The following is a 14,733-nucleotide window of genomic DNA, read 5'->3' as shown; positions in this document are numbered from 1 at the left end:
AGAAGTGAGAAGCAAAGGAGAAAAGGAAAGTATACCCAACGGAATGCAGAGTTCCACAGACTAGGAAGGCGAGATACGGAAGCCTTCTTAAGTGAACAACGCAAAGAAATAGAGGAAAATAATAGACTGGGAAAGACTAGATCTCCTCCTTTGTGGGTCCTCCAGGTCGCTGCACTCTCGTCTCACTTCTCTGCTCCTGGACCAAAGAGACGTCCTCACATTACTACCTTCATTTTGACTCTTCTGCACAGCGCCTTTAAAAAAAAAAAAAACAAACCCTCCTTTCCCCTCTCTTCCCCCAATTATGGAAGAGAGGCAGGACTTCCTGTTCTTTTCAGAGCGACTGCCGGAAGTGAATGCGCGCAAATCGGCTTTGCCAAGTCTGGAGAGTTTAGGCTGTCTGTGCTAGTTGCTGTTTTTGGGAACGAAAAATGCCAGGTCTGGCGGCCGCAAGCCCTGCCCCATCTGAGTCGCAGGAGAAGAAGCCGCTGAAGCCCTGCTGCGCCTGCCCGGAGACCAAGAAGGCGCGCGATGCGTGGTTAGTGCGCAGTCCGGGAGGGGGCGGCCGGAGGCTCCGCGTCTAGCGCTCAGGCCTTCTGCCCTGCCTGGGGCTGGTGTTGGTCCTCGCTTAGGCGTGTGGTACTCTTGAAGGCTATAGAGTCCAATAGGCTTCGCAGTTGGCTGGCTGTAGACTGAGCTCTTAGCTCACCCTTGGGAAACAGATGAAGGGATTGGAAAGAGGTCAGATTGACTCGAGTTTGCTTCGTCCACTCATTCCTTCCTGCAAAGAGTTTCTGAACGTGGAAATGTTACGGGTCAAACACTGCCTTAGGTTCCAAAACGTAGAAATGGGTAAAGATGCTGCTTGGTTTAAAGGAACTTAAAGTTAATGGAGCATTAAAGTTAATGACTGCTGTGCGAGGTTTGGCAGTATCAAAGAGTACAATTTCTGGTGATTTCTCCCAAAATTTAGGCATAGTAAGACACAGGGTACATTTCTTAAAGACTACAGAAAACCCCCTTATGCCCCCACCTCTTCTAGCTAGATGATTTAAAAATCAACCAGGCTATGATATAAATGATATTACTGTATTAAGAATAGTACAACTAGATTACCATCAACTCGCATTCTTGTTTTTATTGTATACAGCCTCTATTGTGAAACAAATATCTGAAGGAGTCTTCAGATAATGTGAGTGTTACACCTCTCCCTCCAGTCCCTTTTTGTCCTCACACAGAAAGTAAAGACATTAACACTTAAGTATTTTGCAAGTAATACTGTGAAGGGAGAATTGAAGACTACAGTGGGATACTGTGCTTCCACAGTTAAAAACAGTAGGTGCTTATTGAACCTTCAGATAGTATTACATCATGATTAAAAGCCTGGGATGCAGTTTCAGTTTGAGTCCTGGTTCACCAACCAGCTTTGTGACCTTGAGCAAATTAACATCTCTGTCTCATATCTGTAAAATGGGCCTAAGGTTTCTGCCTTCAGGATTACTGTGCTATAAGTCATATTTGGTGCCTAGCACAGTAGTTTCAGTATTTAATAAATGATCAGGGTGAGCTAGCTATTTTCATAAGGAGCTTGCTATCCCATGCAGACAGCCATTAAAGCTAGTGAAAGATAGGTTGTATTTAGAAGGAAGGAGAACCTACCTTTTTAAAAGATAACTTGTGCAACAGTTACCTCTGACCCCTATGGTGGCTCCCCAGATATCTAGAGTCAGGAGTCAGTTTTTTCATATAATTGATTTTTTTCGTGGTCCTAGTCTTTGTAATTTTACAAGTGAAAAGTTCTTTGATCATCATGAGTTGGGCTCCTCAGGCCACCCTTGGCAGCCAGATGTCTTTTGCTGTTTGTGTTGGGTGTCTTGTGGCTAGAAGTAAATTTATTTAGAGGTATTTGAATGTAGAGCAGAATAAAAAATGTAATTCCTCTGTGATAGGCAAAAAAAAAGCTCTTCTTTCTGTACATTTAATGTTAACTTTTTTCTCAGTTTATTTCATTACAGAGCAGTAATATTCCTTGGATATTGTCTAGGGTCAATATTTAATATGCATAATTATTTCTTCTAATCAGATTCCTCTACCCCCAAAAACTAGTTATCTGTGGAACATTTTCATGGGCAAGGGAGTATCACAAGAGCCAGTAAAAACAAATTTGGTATAAAACCATTTGGTGTAATACCATTTTTAAAACTCCAGCTGTATTCTGTCAGATCCGTGTTCTGCCTCACTCCTCATCACTTAGCTCACTTACCACTAATGTGCTTAATGCCTACTTTATTAACAAGTGCATTTTGATTTATAGCATAATTGAGAAAGGAGAAGAGCAATGTGGACACCTAATTGAAGCCCACAAGGAGTGCATGAGAGCCCTGGGATTTAAGATATGAAATGGTGAGCATGGTACTTTCTTATTTGGAAGGTAATACATAGGCTGATTGCTTCAAATTTGTGTATTGCTTTACAGGTTTAGCAATCATTTGGCAGCATTCTTAGGGCTTCGTCATAGTTCAGTCGATAAAGAATCTGCCTGCAATGCAGGAGACCGAGGTTCAATTCCTGGGTCAGGAAGCTCCTCTGGAGAAGGAAATGGCAACCCACTCTAGTATTCTCACCTGGAGAATCCTATGGACAGAGGAGCCTGGCGGGCTACAGTCCATGAGATCACAAGAGTCAGACACGGCTTAGCAACTAAACCACCACCTGTCTGAAAGGTAGCTCACCTGGTTAATCTAACATGCCTAAGTATAACTAGAAAAATAGCTTTTCAGTTTCTAGTGTACAGAGTAAATGATGCTAATAAATTGAGAAATATGGGACTTCGCTGGTGGTCCAGTGGTTAAGACTCCCAGCTTCCACCGCAGGGTCCCTGGGCTCCATCTCTAGTTGGTCAGGATCTTGCATGCTGCATGTTGCCACCAGAAAAAAGAAGTTGAGAGGTGTTTTGTGGATTTGGGAAGGGGAGAATTAAGCTTTCAAGTAAGGGCTTGGCAAAAGCTTTTAGAATTATGTTATGGATAGGAGAATCATGGCTTAGGAAGTTCAGAATGTCCAGACAAAAAATTCAGTTGTCTGATTAAAAGGGAAATATTCTGTTTTTTTGTTTCTAATCTTGTGAGTTTTTAGGAAGAGCTTTTTAAAAAAAATTAATTTATATATTATAGTTAGAGGCTAATTACTGTACGATATTGTTGTGGTTTTTGCCATTCATTGACATGAATCAGCCATGGGTGTACATGTGTCCCCCTGTCCTGAACCACCCCCTCTTCCCTCCCCATCTCATCCCTCTGGGTTATCCTAGCACACCGGCTTTGAGTGCCCTGTTTCAGGCATCAAACTTGGACTGGTCATCTGCTTCACATATGGTAATATACATGTATCAATGCTATTCTCTCAAGTCATCGCACCCTCGCCTTCTCGCCCAGAGTCCAAAAGTCTGTTCTTTATATCTGTGCCTCTTTTGCTGTCTCACAGGGCCATCGTTTCCATCTTTCTAAAGTCCATATGTATGCGTTAACTTACTGTATTGGGGTTTTTCTTTCTGACTTAGGAAGAGCTTTTAAATATGGAGTAGGCAGCACATGGAAGCATTGCTTTCTGCAAAACAGAAATGGAATTGTCGCTGTTTCTGTTGTACCATGCTTTATTCTAATAAAAGTAAAACCTCAGTTTTTGGTGTTTTGGGCTGTGCTGGGTCTTCGTTGCTGCATGGGCTTTTCTCTAGTTGCAGAGGCGAGGGGCGCTCTCTAGTTGGGGTATGCCGACTTCTTATTGCGGAGGCTTCCCTTGTTGCGGAGCACAGGCTCTAGGGCTCTCGGGCTTCATGTGGTCTCGGTAGTTGTGCCTGGCACGCTCTAGAGCACTGGTTCAGTAGTCGTGGAGCACGGGCAGATTTGCCACGCGGCCTGTGGGATCTTCCCAGATCAGGGTCGAACCCACGTCTCTTGCATTGGCAGGTGGATTCTTTACCACTGAGCCACCTGGGGAAGCCTTGCTGGACATACCAAGTGTTCAATAGAAGATTCTTGATTAAATGAATGAATAAATGAGGAAACTAAGGCCCATATGTATGAAGTGACTACCTCTAGGCAGGGTCAGACCTGTAACCTCTGTCTCTAGACAGATGCCCTCTGCTTGGTGCCCTTACTCCCCCATAAGATCCACACCATACCACCATTTTAATAATAGCTGAGAGATAAAGCCAAAGCTACATACCAGTATAAAAGTAATAGAAAGCCTGGCTTCTTTCCCTTTCACCTGTTTCCTGCCTCTTTGAAATTTTACATGTGACCAGCCTTCCTCTTTGAGCTGTGAAAAAGGGGGGATAAGGAACCAGCTGATAAGAAGTATCACTATGAGGTGGAAAACAGTCTAGACTGAAAGTCCTGGGGCTTAACTTTGGTTCTCCTCTTCTCTAGTTTAGAGTGTGTTTTACTTGAACTAAATATATGTTCATTAAGATACTAATTTAATCATATCTGAGTTTTACTTTTTTGTTTATAAAAAGAGATCCATAATATATTTTGTGATTTTTATGTATGGTATTATGAACCTGTGTATACAAGATATACTTAAGTGACTTTTTAAAAATCTTATGGTGAATCATTTTGTAAAATAAGTGAATATGGTTGTGGGGAGCTTAAAACATATAACTGTTTTTTAAAAGTATAACTTGATTACTTCAAAGACATGTAATCTCAACATTTGTACATGATTTCCTTGTCCCTTTCTTTCTAGTCAGTTGTGTAAGCTGTTGCTTAGGGTTAAGCCTGCCTTGATAAAAAGGATGATATTTTTTTTAAATGCTAATTTTAGGAGCATCCGAAGTTTTGCTTGGACTTCATGTGGATCTCAAAGGTGATACAGTTATTGCTATAAGTAGCATATATTCACGAGGACCAGAAGATATCATGGTTTTCTTTGTTATTGGGATGGAGAATGAGAGTGATTACTATGGCTTCATTTGTGTATAAAAGAAAATGCAAGAGCTTTGGGCTTAGAAAACAGTTGAACCAGTTGTGTGGTATTGAGCAAGTCCTTAAATTTCTGAGCCTTAGTTTTCTCATGTGTAAAAGAGAGAGAACAGTACATGACCAAACTACTTCTTAGAGTCATCGTGATGATTAAATGATATGTGTATGAATAGGCTTTGTAAACTGTCAAAGAGAAACCAGATAGCCATATCTTGAAACTGTGGATAGCAGACATTCTGTTGAGGTCTGTTTAATATATGTCATGATTAGGTATTTTTGAATCCTGGTTATGAAAAGAATCTGAATCCACGTAGGGCCTTTCTTAGGATTGAGAATATGTTTTTTATTTTCAGCATAATGCCACTTTTGGAAAAGGAACAAGTGTTTGAATCTACTTTGGTCCCAGATGCCCTATTTCCCTATCCCCCATGGGGAAATGGAGGGACCATGAAGTCAAAAAAAAAAAAAAAAAAGACTTGCTCAAGTTAGGAATGGATAGGTGGTGGGATTAAAACTGGAATCTTGATCTTGTTTTGTTTTGCCTGGTCTGGGTCTTTGCTGTGTGCGGGCTTCCTCCAGTTGCTCAGAGCAGGGGCTCCTCCTCTTGGCGGTGCCGGGGCTTCTCATTGTGACGGCTTCTCTTGTGAAGCACAGCACAGCAGTTGCAGCTCTAGGGCTCTAGAGCATCGGCTCAGTAGTTGTGGAGTATGGGCTTAGTTGCCCCAAGACATGTGGAATCTTCCTGGACCAGGGATCAGATCTGTGTCCCCTGCATGGGCAGGCAGATTCTTTACCACTAGACCACCAGGGAAGTCCAAATCTAGGTCTTTTTCGCTCTCCAGATTGCGAGCACTTTATACTTCACTCCTTGCACTTAATGAGATTTTACTGACAATGTATTCATTTTTAGGTTTACCTAAAACTTTATTTTGAATGCTAGTTACAAAGACCTTTTGTTGAAATACAGAGGTGGATATAACCTAGCAACCAGGTCAGTAACTGGGTAAAATTCAATACTACTATCTGCACTCTTATAAACTTAACTAAATTGTTGTCTCTTACACCATTAGACCACATTTTCCTGAGGATAGCTTCAAGGGAAAAATATTTTGCAATCTCAGATCTTCCCAGTAATGATCATGAAAGTTCCTTAATTCAAAAACCTTAGTAGCTTTTATTTTCTAAATAAGATCTTAATTGTACCTTGAATCCAGAATATTGAACTTAATATGAAAGTAAGTACATTCAACCAGAAGTGTACCTTATAATCATCTGAGGAATGTTTTCCAAAATTCACAAGCTTGAGCCCTGATCTGCACCTGTTAACTGAAGCTCCTAGATAATTTTCAGGTGTTCCTCTCTACGAACCATTGGCTTAAGCTAAAGAAGTAGTAGCTGCTGCTGCTGCTGCTGCTGCTGCTGCTAAGTTGCTTCAGTCGTGTCCAACTCTGTGCGACCCCATAGACGGCAGCCCACCAGGCTTCCCCATCGCTGGGATTCTCCAGGCAAGAACACGGAAGTGGGTTGCCATTTCCTTCTCCAATGCATGAAAGTGAAAAGTGAAAGTGAAGTCGCTCAGTCGTGTCCGACTCTAGCGACCCCATGGACTGCAGCCTACCAGGCTCCTCTGTCCATGGGATTTTTCAGGCAAAAGTACTGGAGTGGGGTGCCACTGCCTTCTCCAGAAGAAGTAGTAGGGATAATACTAAATATAAACTGTCTAAAGATTTAATAGTAGCAAAAACAGAGACTTAAAAACTACTCCAAAGAAAAAATAGGGTGTGATTGTGGTGATTCTAGACATTTACAACTGCTTTTTTTTTTTTTTGGCTGCGCTAGGGCTTCGTTGCTGTGTGAGGAATGTCTCTAGTTGCGGCGTGCAGGGGCTACTCGCTAGTTGGGGTACACAGGCTTCTCGTTGCGGTGGCTTCTCTGGAGTCAGGCTCCGGGCACACAGGTTTCGGTAGCGGCAGCACACAGGCTTTAGCGTGCCGGCTCAGTAGTTTTGGTGCACGGGCTTAGTTGCCCCATGGCATGTGGAATCTTCCCACACCAGGGATCCAACCCATGTCCTCTACACTTGCCAGGTGGATTCCTATCCACTGGGCCACCAGGGAAGTCCATGACTGCTTCTTTTCCTGAAAGAGAAACTAGAGGAACCTAAAACCTGCTTAGAAATGGCGGCTGGTATCTTTCTGCCTTTAAGACCCAGGAGGCACCTAGAGAACACAGTTTGGGGGCTAAAATCTTTGAAATAAATTAAAGGACCAGCACTGAGTAGTGGTGATACTCAGTATTTAAAGTTTGATTGAACTTAATATTTGGTTAAAATATGTTTAAAATATGCTGATTTCACACACACAAAACAAACTCAGAGACAAATGATGATGTCTGAAAATATCCTGAGAGTCAAGAAAAAGAGTCATTTTTGCTGTTTGAACATTTATTCATTCAACAGATATCTGTCTTCTGTCAAGGACTTTATACCCAGAGGCTTTCAGAGGGTAGCCCCCCTGATGATGAGTAGCTGATAACAGAAGAGGTAGCAATGCTATACAGACTGCTGTCTCTTGAAATGAGAGTGACTTCATTTTTGCATATGTTTACATGTATTCTTCTTCTGAGCCTTTTAGAAAAGAGAGAATTTATATATTTATATTGTTGATAAGGCTTATCTTTTCTAAACCAAATGCAGGAATAGCTAGGTGAGGGAAGCATTGAATTAGACTTGACCCGTCGGCCAGTCCAAATTGCTTAGCTAACTTGTTAGCATTGTTTCTGTCTTCTGGGATAGGAGTCGGGGTGGGTACGAGCTTTTTGGAGAGACACCTGCTATGACCAGCTATGACTATCCTCCGGTGCTCTCCCTTTTTGATCTTCCAGATTCATTTCAGAAGTGTTACCCTTACTTTGCCCTTGGGTTTGAGTGAGTAACTTTCCACAGGAAATGCCTTGTATACAGAGCTGACCTGCCTTCCACTTCGTGGATCTTTGCCAAACATACTTGAGTCAGCAAGGAGGGGGTTGCAAGTTTCTTCGCTTGAATATCTATAAAAATAAACCTCTTTGGGGAAGATGTTTTTGAGAAAATAAATGAACATATAGTTTTTACTTCAACAAAGACTTTAAAGATTAAACCTTGTAATGAATTAAACAGTTTCTGTGATGTTTTTATATTTAAAGTTAAGCAAAACTAAAATTTTAAAAGTGTGGATCTTTTATTTTGTGGCTGGTTTAGAATAATTGTGGCAGTTAGTTAATAGTCCTCGGCTGAAGCATCTATTTCTAGCATCTTAATTCCTGACTCCATAGGTCTAGCATGATGTTTGAAATTTTAAACTTTCTAAAATACATTTTTTTTCCTGCAGGTGGTCTGCTCTGGGAGTGAATAGTTCCTGAAGAATGAAGAAGATTCAGTAACTTTGGGAGTTCCAAAATAAAAAATTATTTATAATTTATTAAAAAAAAATCCCTGGTTAAAGTCTTCAGGTGTGTTTCTTTTTGTATTCCTCACATCCTCAAGTGGTATTTATTTTTCTTAAGGAATATCTGTGGGTTTCTCATTTGTGGATTCAAACAACATTGGATCAAAAATATTGGGGGGTGGGGGCGAGGGAATTCCAGAAAGTTCCAAAAAATAAAACTTGAGTTTGTCATTTTTTTCAACTATTTACATAGTATTTACAACTGTTTACATTGTATTTACAACTGTTTGTGCAACATTTGCATTTTATTAGGTATTATACATAATCTAGAGGTATATAGGAGGATGTGCTCAAGTTATATAGAAATACTACATCATTTTGTATAAGGGACTTGAGCAAACACAGGTTCTGGTATCCACAGGAGGGTCCTGGAACCGATTGCCCCAGATCCTGAGGGACCGACTGTAGTATAAACAAATCTTATAACAAATTTCTTATGTTCTTGTTGTCATTTTGGGAACTCTGGATATTTTTTGTCAAGAGAAAGCAGATACTGATCTTATCTAATGAAATCACAAAGATTAGTTATATAGAAGTATTCAATTTATAATGGATCTGATAGTCAAACCATCTCATTCAAGGTTTTGTTTTTTATTTTTAACTTTCTTAAAGGTAAGAATTGGACAAATCTTCAGTCTTAATATTTTAAGTCATTATTGTTCTTTAGTAATTCTCTCTTTTATGAAAGTAACTTGTTTAGATTTTGGACCACATCAGGGTGTGGTGGCTTGAAAGATCTCAACTGTTTTTTTGCATTTTAGAATAGACTAGGATCAGAAGTTTAATGCCTAGGGGCCAAACAGTTATCTCTTATTAATTAGAAGCTGGCCCAGATCAGAGGCTGGATTTTTACAAATAAGCCGCTAATGAAATAGCTTAGGCCTACACTGTCGTGATACAGAATATGTGTTCTATTCACTATGTTCTATAGTTCTAACATACAGAACATAGTGACTAGAACATAAAGTATGGATCACTATAGCAGCCCTGTGGTCCTATTAGCTGCTTTTGAGCAAATGAGGCAGCTGGTCATACTCTGTCTTTGAATTTTAAATCTTAACAACAAAAGATACTGTGAAAACTAATGAGAATATGTAGGGTTCATGTGTCATATGATTGGAAGGTTGCTTCTTAAAAAGGAGCTGAACTAAATTGTTCCTAAGATCCTTTCCTAGTTAAGAGATGGCTCTGGGGCTTCCCTGGCGGTCCAGTGGCTAAGACCCCGCACTTCCAATGCAGGGGGTGCAGGTTCAATCTCTGGTGGGGTAACCAGAATCCCACATGCTGTACAGCTGGGGGAGGAAAAAAGCGTAGCTTTGAAGTGTGCCAGGCTTAAGTTCAAGGCTTAAGTTCAACAGATGGCTACATGACCTCAAATGAGTCAGCCTCTTTGGGTCTGTTTTTCTCATCTGAAAGGAAAAATTGGAGATAGTAGTAATACAAGATTGAGTACTCATTAAAGTGGGGGTATATAAAGCATTTGGCACAGTATCTAGCATTTAATGTTACATTCTCTGTATTCATATTTTTACTTTAATATTTGCTTGGATATAGAGTTTTATTTAAGTGGACATTGTGTAGATTTCAGAGCATTCTTCTAGGGTGAGGAATAGAATCTTGGACTCCTAAGGGAGATGATGTGAATCAACTTCCCACCAATATAGATAGCTGGCAGATGGTTATCCACATTCTGCTTGAATATGTCCTGGAACTACAAAAAAAAATTCCTAACCTTATCTCCCAATGTTAATTTTTGCTGTTCCAATTTTTTCTTACGCTTTGAATATATTTTTTTTAAAACAAAAAATTTAGGTCATTTTTCTATGCTACTTTTCTTTTTTTGACTGTGCCAGTTCTTGTTGCAGCACACAGGATCTAGTTCACTGATGAGAGATCAAACCCTTGTCCCCTGCGTTGAAAGCATAGAGTCGTCACCACGGGACCACCGGGAAGGTCCTTATGCTACATATTTTTAATGCAATCATAGTATTAACTCTTCTCAATATATTTTATCACCTGTGAGTATAATTCTACAATACGGTTTCTATTAACTATGTACAAATCTACTCCATGGCTTACCACAATTTAAACAATTCTCTATCTGTACATTCATTTCACTAAACAAATGTTTATAGAATGCCTGTGATATGTTAGATACCATTCTAGGAACTGGGTCTCAGTATTGAACAGGATACATACCAGATACCTAAATTATTTCTGATTTTTAAAATGTTTGGTTTTGTTGGTTTTGTGGAAACAAGGAAGAAAGAAATCAGCTGAAATGCCACCAGTCTACAATAGACCACTTCTTGGTGACCTTGCGATTTATCTCTTTCTGCATGTATGCTTTTTTTTTTTTTCCATTGGCTATTCCATTATAACACTACAATGGACGTTTCCAAAGGAAATTATAAGTGTCATTTAAGCAAAGATGGGCCAGAGGCTTTGGATGAGTCCTGCCTGACTGATCTCTAGAAAGGTGGTGCCCATTTGTACCTTAGTACTGAGGGTGTCTAGTCCCCTGACCTCTTAGCAAGATTAATTTTTTCAACCTTTGTCAATTTGATATGCTTACCTGATTGGTAAAGGAATTAAACAACCCTTCTTGACATCTGCCATACTTAAAAGTACATCTCACAAGATTGCCCATCATTCCCTAGTGCTTAAGCCTTCTCAAAGATTATGTGTAGCATTTTGTTACTAATAATAGTAACATGTTACCACAGTAATTTGAAAAAATGAAGAACTTAGCTTCCCAGTAGGTTGTCAGCATGTTCTGACATATCTCTTGGCTAAGCTCCTGCTATTCATGATACCACCCAAATTCTCAATACAGATACATTCATGCTGTTCTCTAAAATTAGTTCCCTTTGTCTAACCTTGAAACATTTGACTTGAAGGTTGATGAGAACAGGACCATACACCTGTGCAAGGTCTGCTTTAGGATAACTATACAGGTCTGATGTGAGGAGAAACTATAATCCCCATTTCACAGGTGAGTACAGGCAGTCAGGTTAAAGAAATTGTTCTGGTCAAATATTTGGTGACCTGGGATGTGAGTCTGTCAGTAGAGTTCAAGCCCAAAAACCCAATGTTCTTTCCTGTACCAGTTAACTAATAAAAATTATGTATTCATAGCTGTAAATTCATTTATTCATTCAGTACATGTTTAGTGAAGGCCTGTTATGTGCAAGGAACTGCCCTAAATGTTGAGTATGTGAATATGTGAATCATATGTATCCCCTGTTCTCAAAATGAAAGGATGTTTGACTCAGTATTTACTGAGGACATACGAAGTGTCAACTGTGTGCTGAGTAATGAACAAAGATTAGTAAGACATGGACTCTGCTCTCAAAAAGCTTATATTCTGGCGGATATATGTATATAAGCTATAAAAATAAAAAGGTGAATATTCAGTGCTATGATAAATATTCCAAGATGTCTTCCTAAAAAGAGTACATGTGTGAATATACCCAGTGTTTCTTTAGCTGTGATAAACTGCTAGATGGTAGTTCTGTGTTGATGATGGTGCTTTTGACAGTTAAGTTATACAAAATCTTCATCAAGGAAAATACGTAACTGGAAGTCCAGGGTTAGGGCAAACTCTAGATGCAGTGATATCAGAGACTCAGTGATGCCATCCAAGAATCAAGTTATCGATATTTTTCACCTCAGCGCTCTCTTCCGGGATTGATGAAGCTAATCATGTGCTTTCTTGTTTAAGTCCAGCAGCAGAGAGAGAAACTATTCCTAAGGCATTGAAGTACCCTGCACCCCCTACCTTTTTGATCTGATTGAGCCAAATTAGGTTTTGTGTAAGACTCAATGGACTGTAGCCTGCCAGACTCTCCTGTCCATGAGATTTCCCAGGCAAGAATACTGGAGTGGGTTACCATTTCCTCCTCCAGGGGATCTTCCTAACCCAGGGATCAAACCCGTGTCTCTTGCATCTCCTGGCAAGGGGATTCTTTACCATCTGTGCCATCTGGAGAGAGTATAATGATAATTGTCAACAGAAAGCCTTATGCTGATTGGCTTAAACCAGGATCCCCTCCTTGGATCCATGTGTAGTTTAGATATCAGAACAAAATTGGAATTCTGTTATAAGGAGGAAGAGGTAAATGGTAAATACATGTTGAACAGATGACCAGCTTTGCACCAAATCATCTTGTTTATTAACCACCAAATTATTCTAATGGTCAAATTGAGTTTAGAGAAGGATTTCTTCTCAGTTTACTCAAACTTTTAAGAGAAATTTATTGATAGCACATAACAAGTCATCTGATACTCAGTTTTCATAGAATAATATAGGAGATGTTTAATAACTGCTAGCTGAAGAGCAGTCCTTATGGAGATCCTTGCATGCATGCCTGCTAAGTTACTTCAGTCGTGTCCAACTCTTTGCAACCCTATGGACTGTAGCCCACCAGGCTCCTCTCCATGGGATTCTCCAGGCAAGACTACTGGAGTAGGTTGCCATGCCCTCCTCCAGGGAATCTTCCTGACTGACCCAGGGATCGAACCTACATCTCTTATGTCTCCTGCATTGGCAGATGGGTTCTTTACCACTAGTGCCACCTGGGAAGCCCATGGAGATCTTTAGGGAGATCTGCATCTGAATGTATTCAACTGCAAGTACTAGAATGCCCAACTAGGATGGCTTAAATACTTAAGCCATGTAATTACTTAATACATGTAATTTGTTTCCTGTTATAAAGCCTGGTGGTTGAAAGTTTCAGATTTGATACAATGCTCAGTGATACTTTGAAGAACCAAAGCTTGTTCTATTTTTCTCCTCTCTAACCTTCTCATCCTTAGGTCTGTCTATCCTATCTCATGGCTCTGGTAGCTTCAAGCATTACATCATTATACAGCTGTACTCGAGCCAGAATTAAAGGTAGCAGGCGTCCTTACTGACTCTATCAGGGAAAATACTTTTCCTCGGGTGCTCCCACGTACACAGCCTCATGTCTCATTGGTCACATGCCCACTCTTAAACCAGTTACAGTAGAGAGGAATGGGATAGTGTGCTTGGCTTTGACCAGTCTTATTTCAGGCCCTGGCAACCCAGAGAGAAGCCCACCCTTCTTCATATATTGTCCAAGAAAATCAGAGGTCCACAGATTGGGGGGAAAGGGGAAATGGGATAAGAAAGTAGTAGCGTCTGCCTGAGATCAGCTCAGCAGTATGTGTCCAATGCCTAAAATCATGCCTGTGTTCTGTTTTAATAACTATATTAGCAAAGCATTCATCTCAAACCCAGTGTTTCTCAAACTATGTGAGGTGAAGGACTACTTCAATTTTTTCCAATTCATAGGCTAATAAGTTTCCTGTCAAATTGTATAAAAATGTCTAAGTGCTCTCAATTTCTGTTCATGTCTCATCGTGAACCAGTAACAGCTCTCAGACCAGCCGTGGCCTGTGACCCCTCTTGGAGAGGTGGTTCAGCTGGCCCACTTAATCTGGCCCCAGCTTGCTTCTCCTGCCTCATGTCCTGTGCTCCCTTTGATTCACCTGTAACAAACTGTTCTTCATTACCAGAATACGCCATGTATTTTCATTTTACTTCTGGATTTGACTTCACATTCTGTTCTCCCTTCCTGGCAGGCCCTTCCCTAGCTGGGGGAGCACCTACTGAGCATTTTTTTAGACCAGCTTAAATGTCACCTTCCCTGTGCTGTTTTTCCTGAATTCTTTGCTCCACCCATCAGCGAGTGCTTCCTTGAACCCCATCCTATCTAATGGCATGGTTGCGTCAAGCATTACATATCACACTACTCAAGCCAGGATGAAAGGTAGCAGGCCTCCTTACTGTCTCCACAAAGGAGTATACTTTTCCCAGAAGCTCCCCAACACATGTCCTCATTGGCCACATACCCAATAAGTGTATTTTGGGGGTTGTACTTTTTTCTGGGCCAGTCTCCCTCACCAGACCAAAAGGTCCTTGAAGGTGATCATTGTCTTACTCATCTTCTAGCCCCAGTTCCTGGCACACGTACTTTGTTCTAAGTAAATGCCTATTGAATAGGACTGATGCAAACTTCTGTGTCTTTCCTTTTATTCTCCCCAAATATTTTCTACAGTGTATTTGTGGCTTTCCGTGTAAGAACATACCATTTTGACACACACTTTTTTCTCTCCTCTTCTATCAAACCTAGTTTTAAAAATAAACAAGATACAGCTTTCCATTGTATGCCCATCATAGGTCCCTTCCCATAGACATCACTGTCACTATCACTGCAGGAGGTGGCATGTGGGATTTATGC

The 14,733-nt window shown here is 40.5% G+C and overlaps 1 protein-coding gene across 1 annotated transcript; it reads left to right on the top strand.

Annotated features, from left to right (window-relative positions):
• On the top strand, window positions 323–8,466 carry LOC102170266 (cytochrome c oxidase copper chaperone). The gene is made up of 3 exons (XM_005674965.2): window positions 323–538; window positions 2,315–2,403; window positions 8,351–8,466. The coding sequence occupies exons 1-2, from the start codon at window positions 432–434 to the stop codon at window positions 2,397–2,399; spliced, it is 192 nt and encodes a 63-aa protein (XP_005675022.1). The 5' UTR covers window positions 323–431; the 3' UTR covers window positions 2,400–2,403; window positions 8,351–8,466.

Source organism: Capra hircus, chromosome 1, assembly GCF_001704415.2.
Source record: "Capra hircus breed San Clemente chromosome 1, ASM170441v1, whole genome shotgun sequence".
In the NCBI taxonomy this organism is placed as follows: Eukaryota; Metazoa; Chordata; class Mammalia; order Artiodactyla; family Bovidae; genus Capra; species Capra hircus.
Note: the sequence above shows the minus strand (reverse complement) of the source record. Positions and strands in the feature narration are given on the sequence as shown.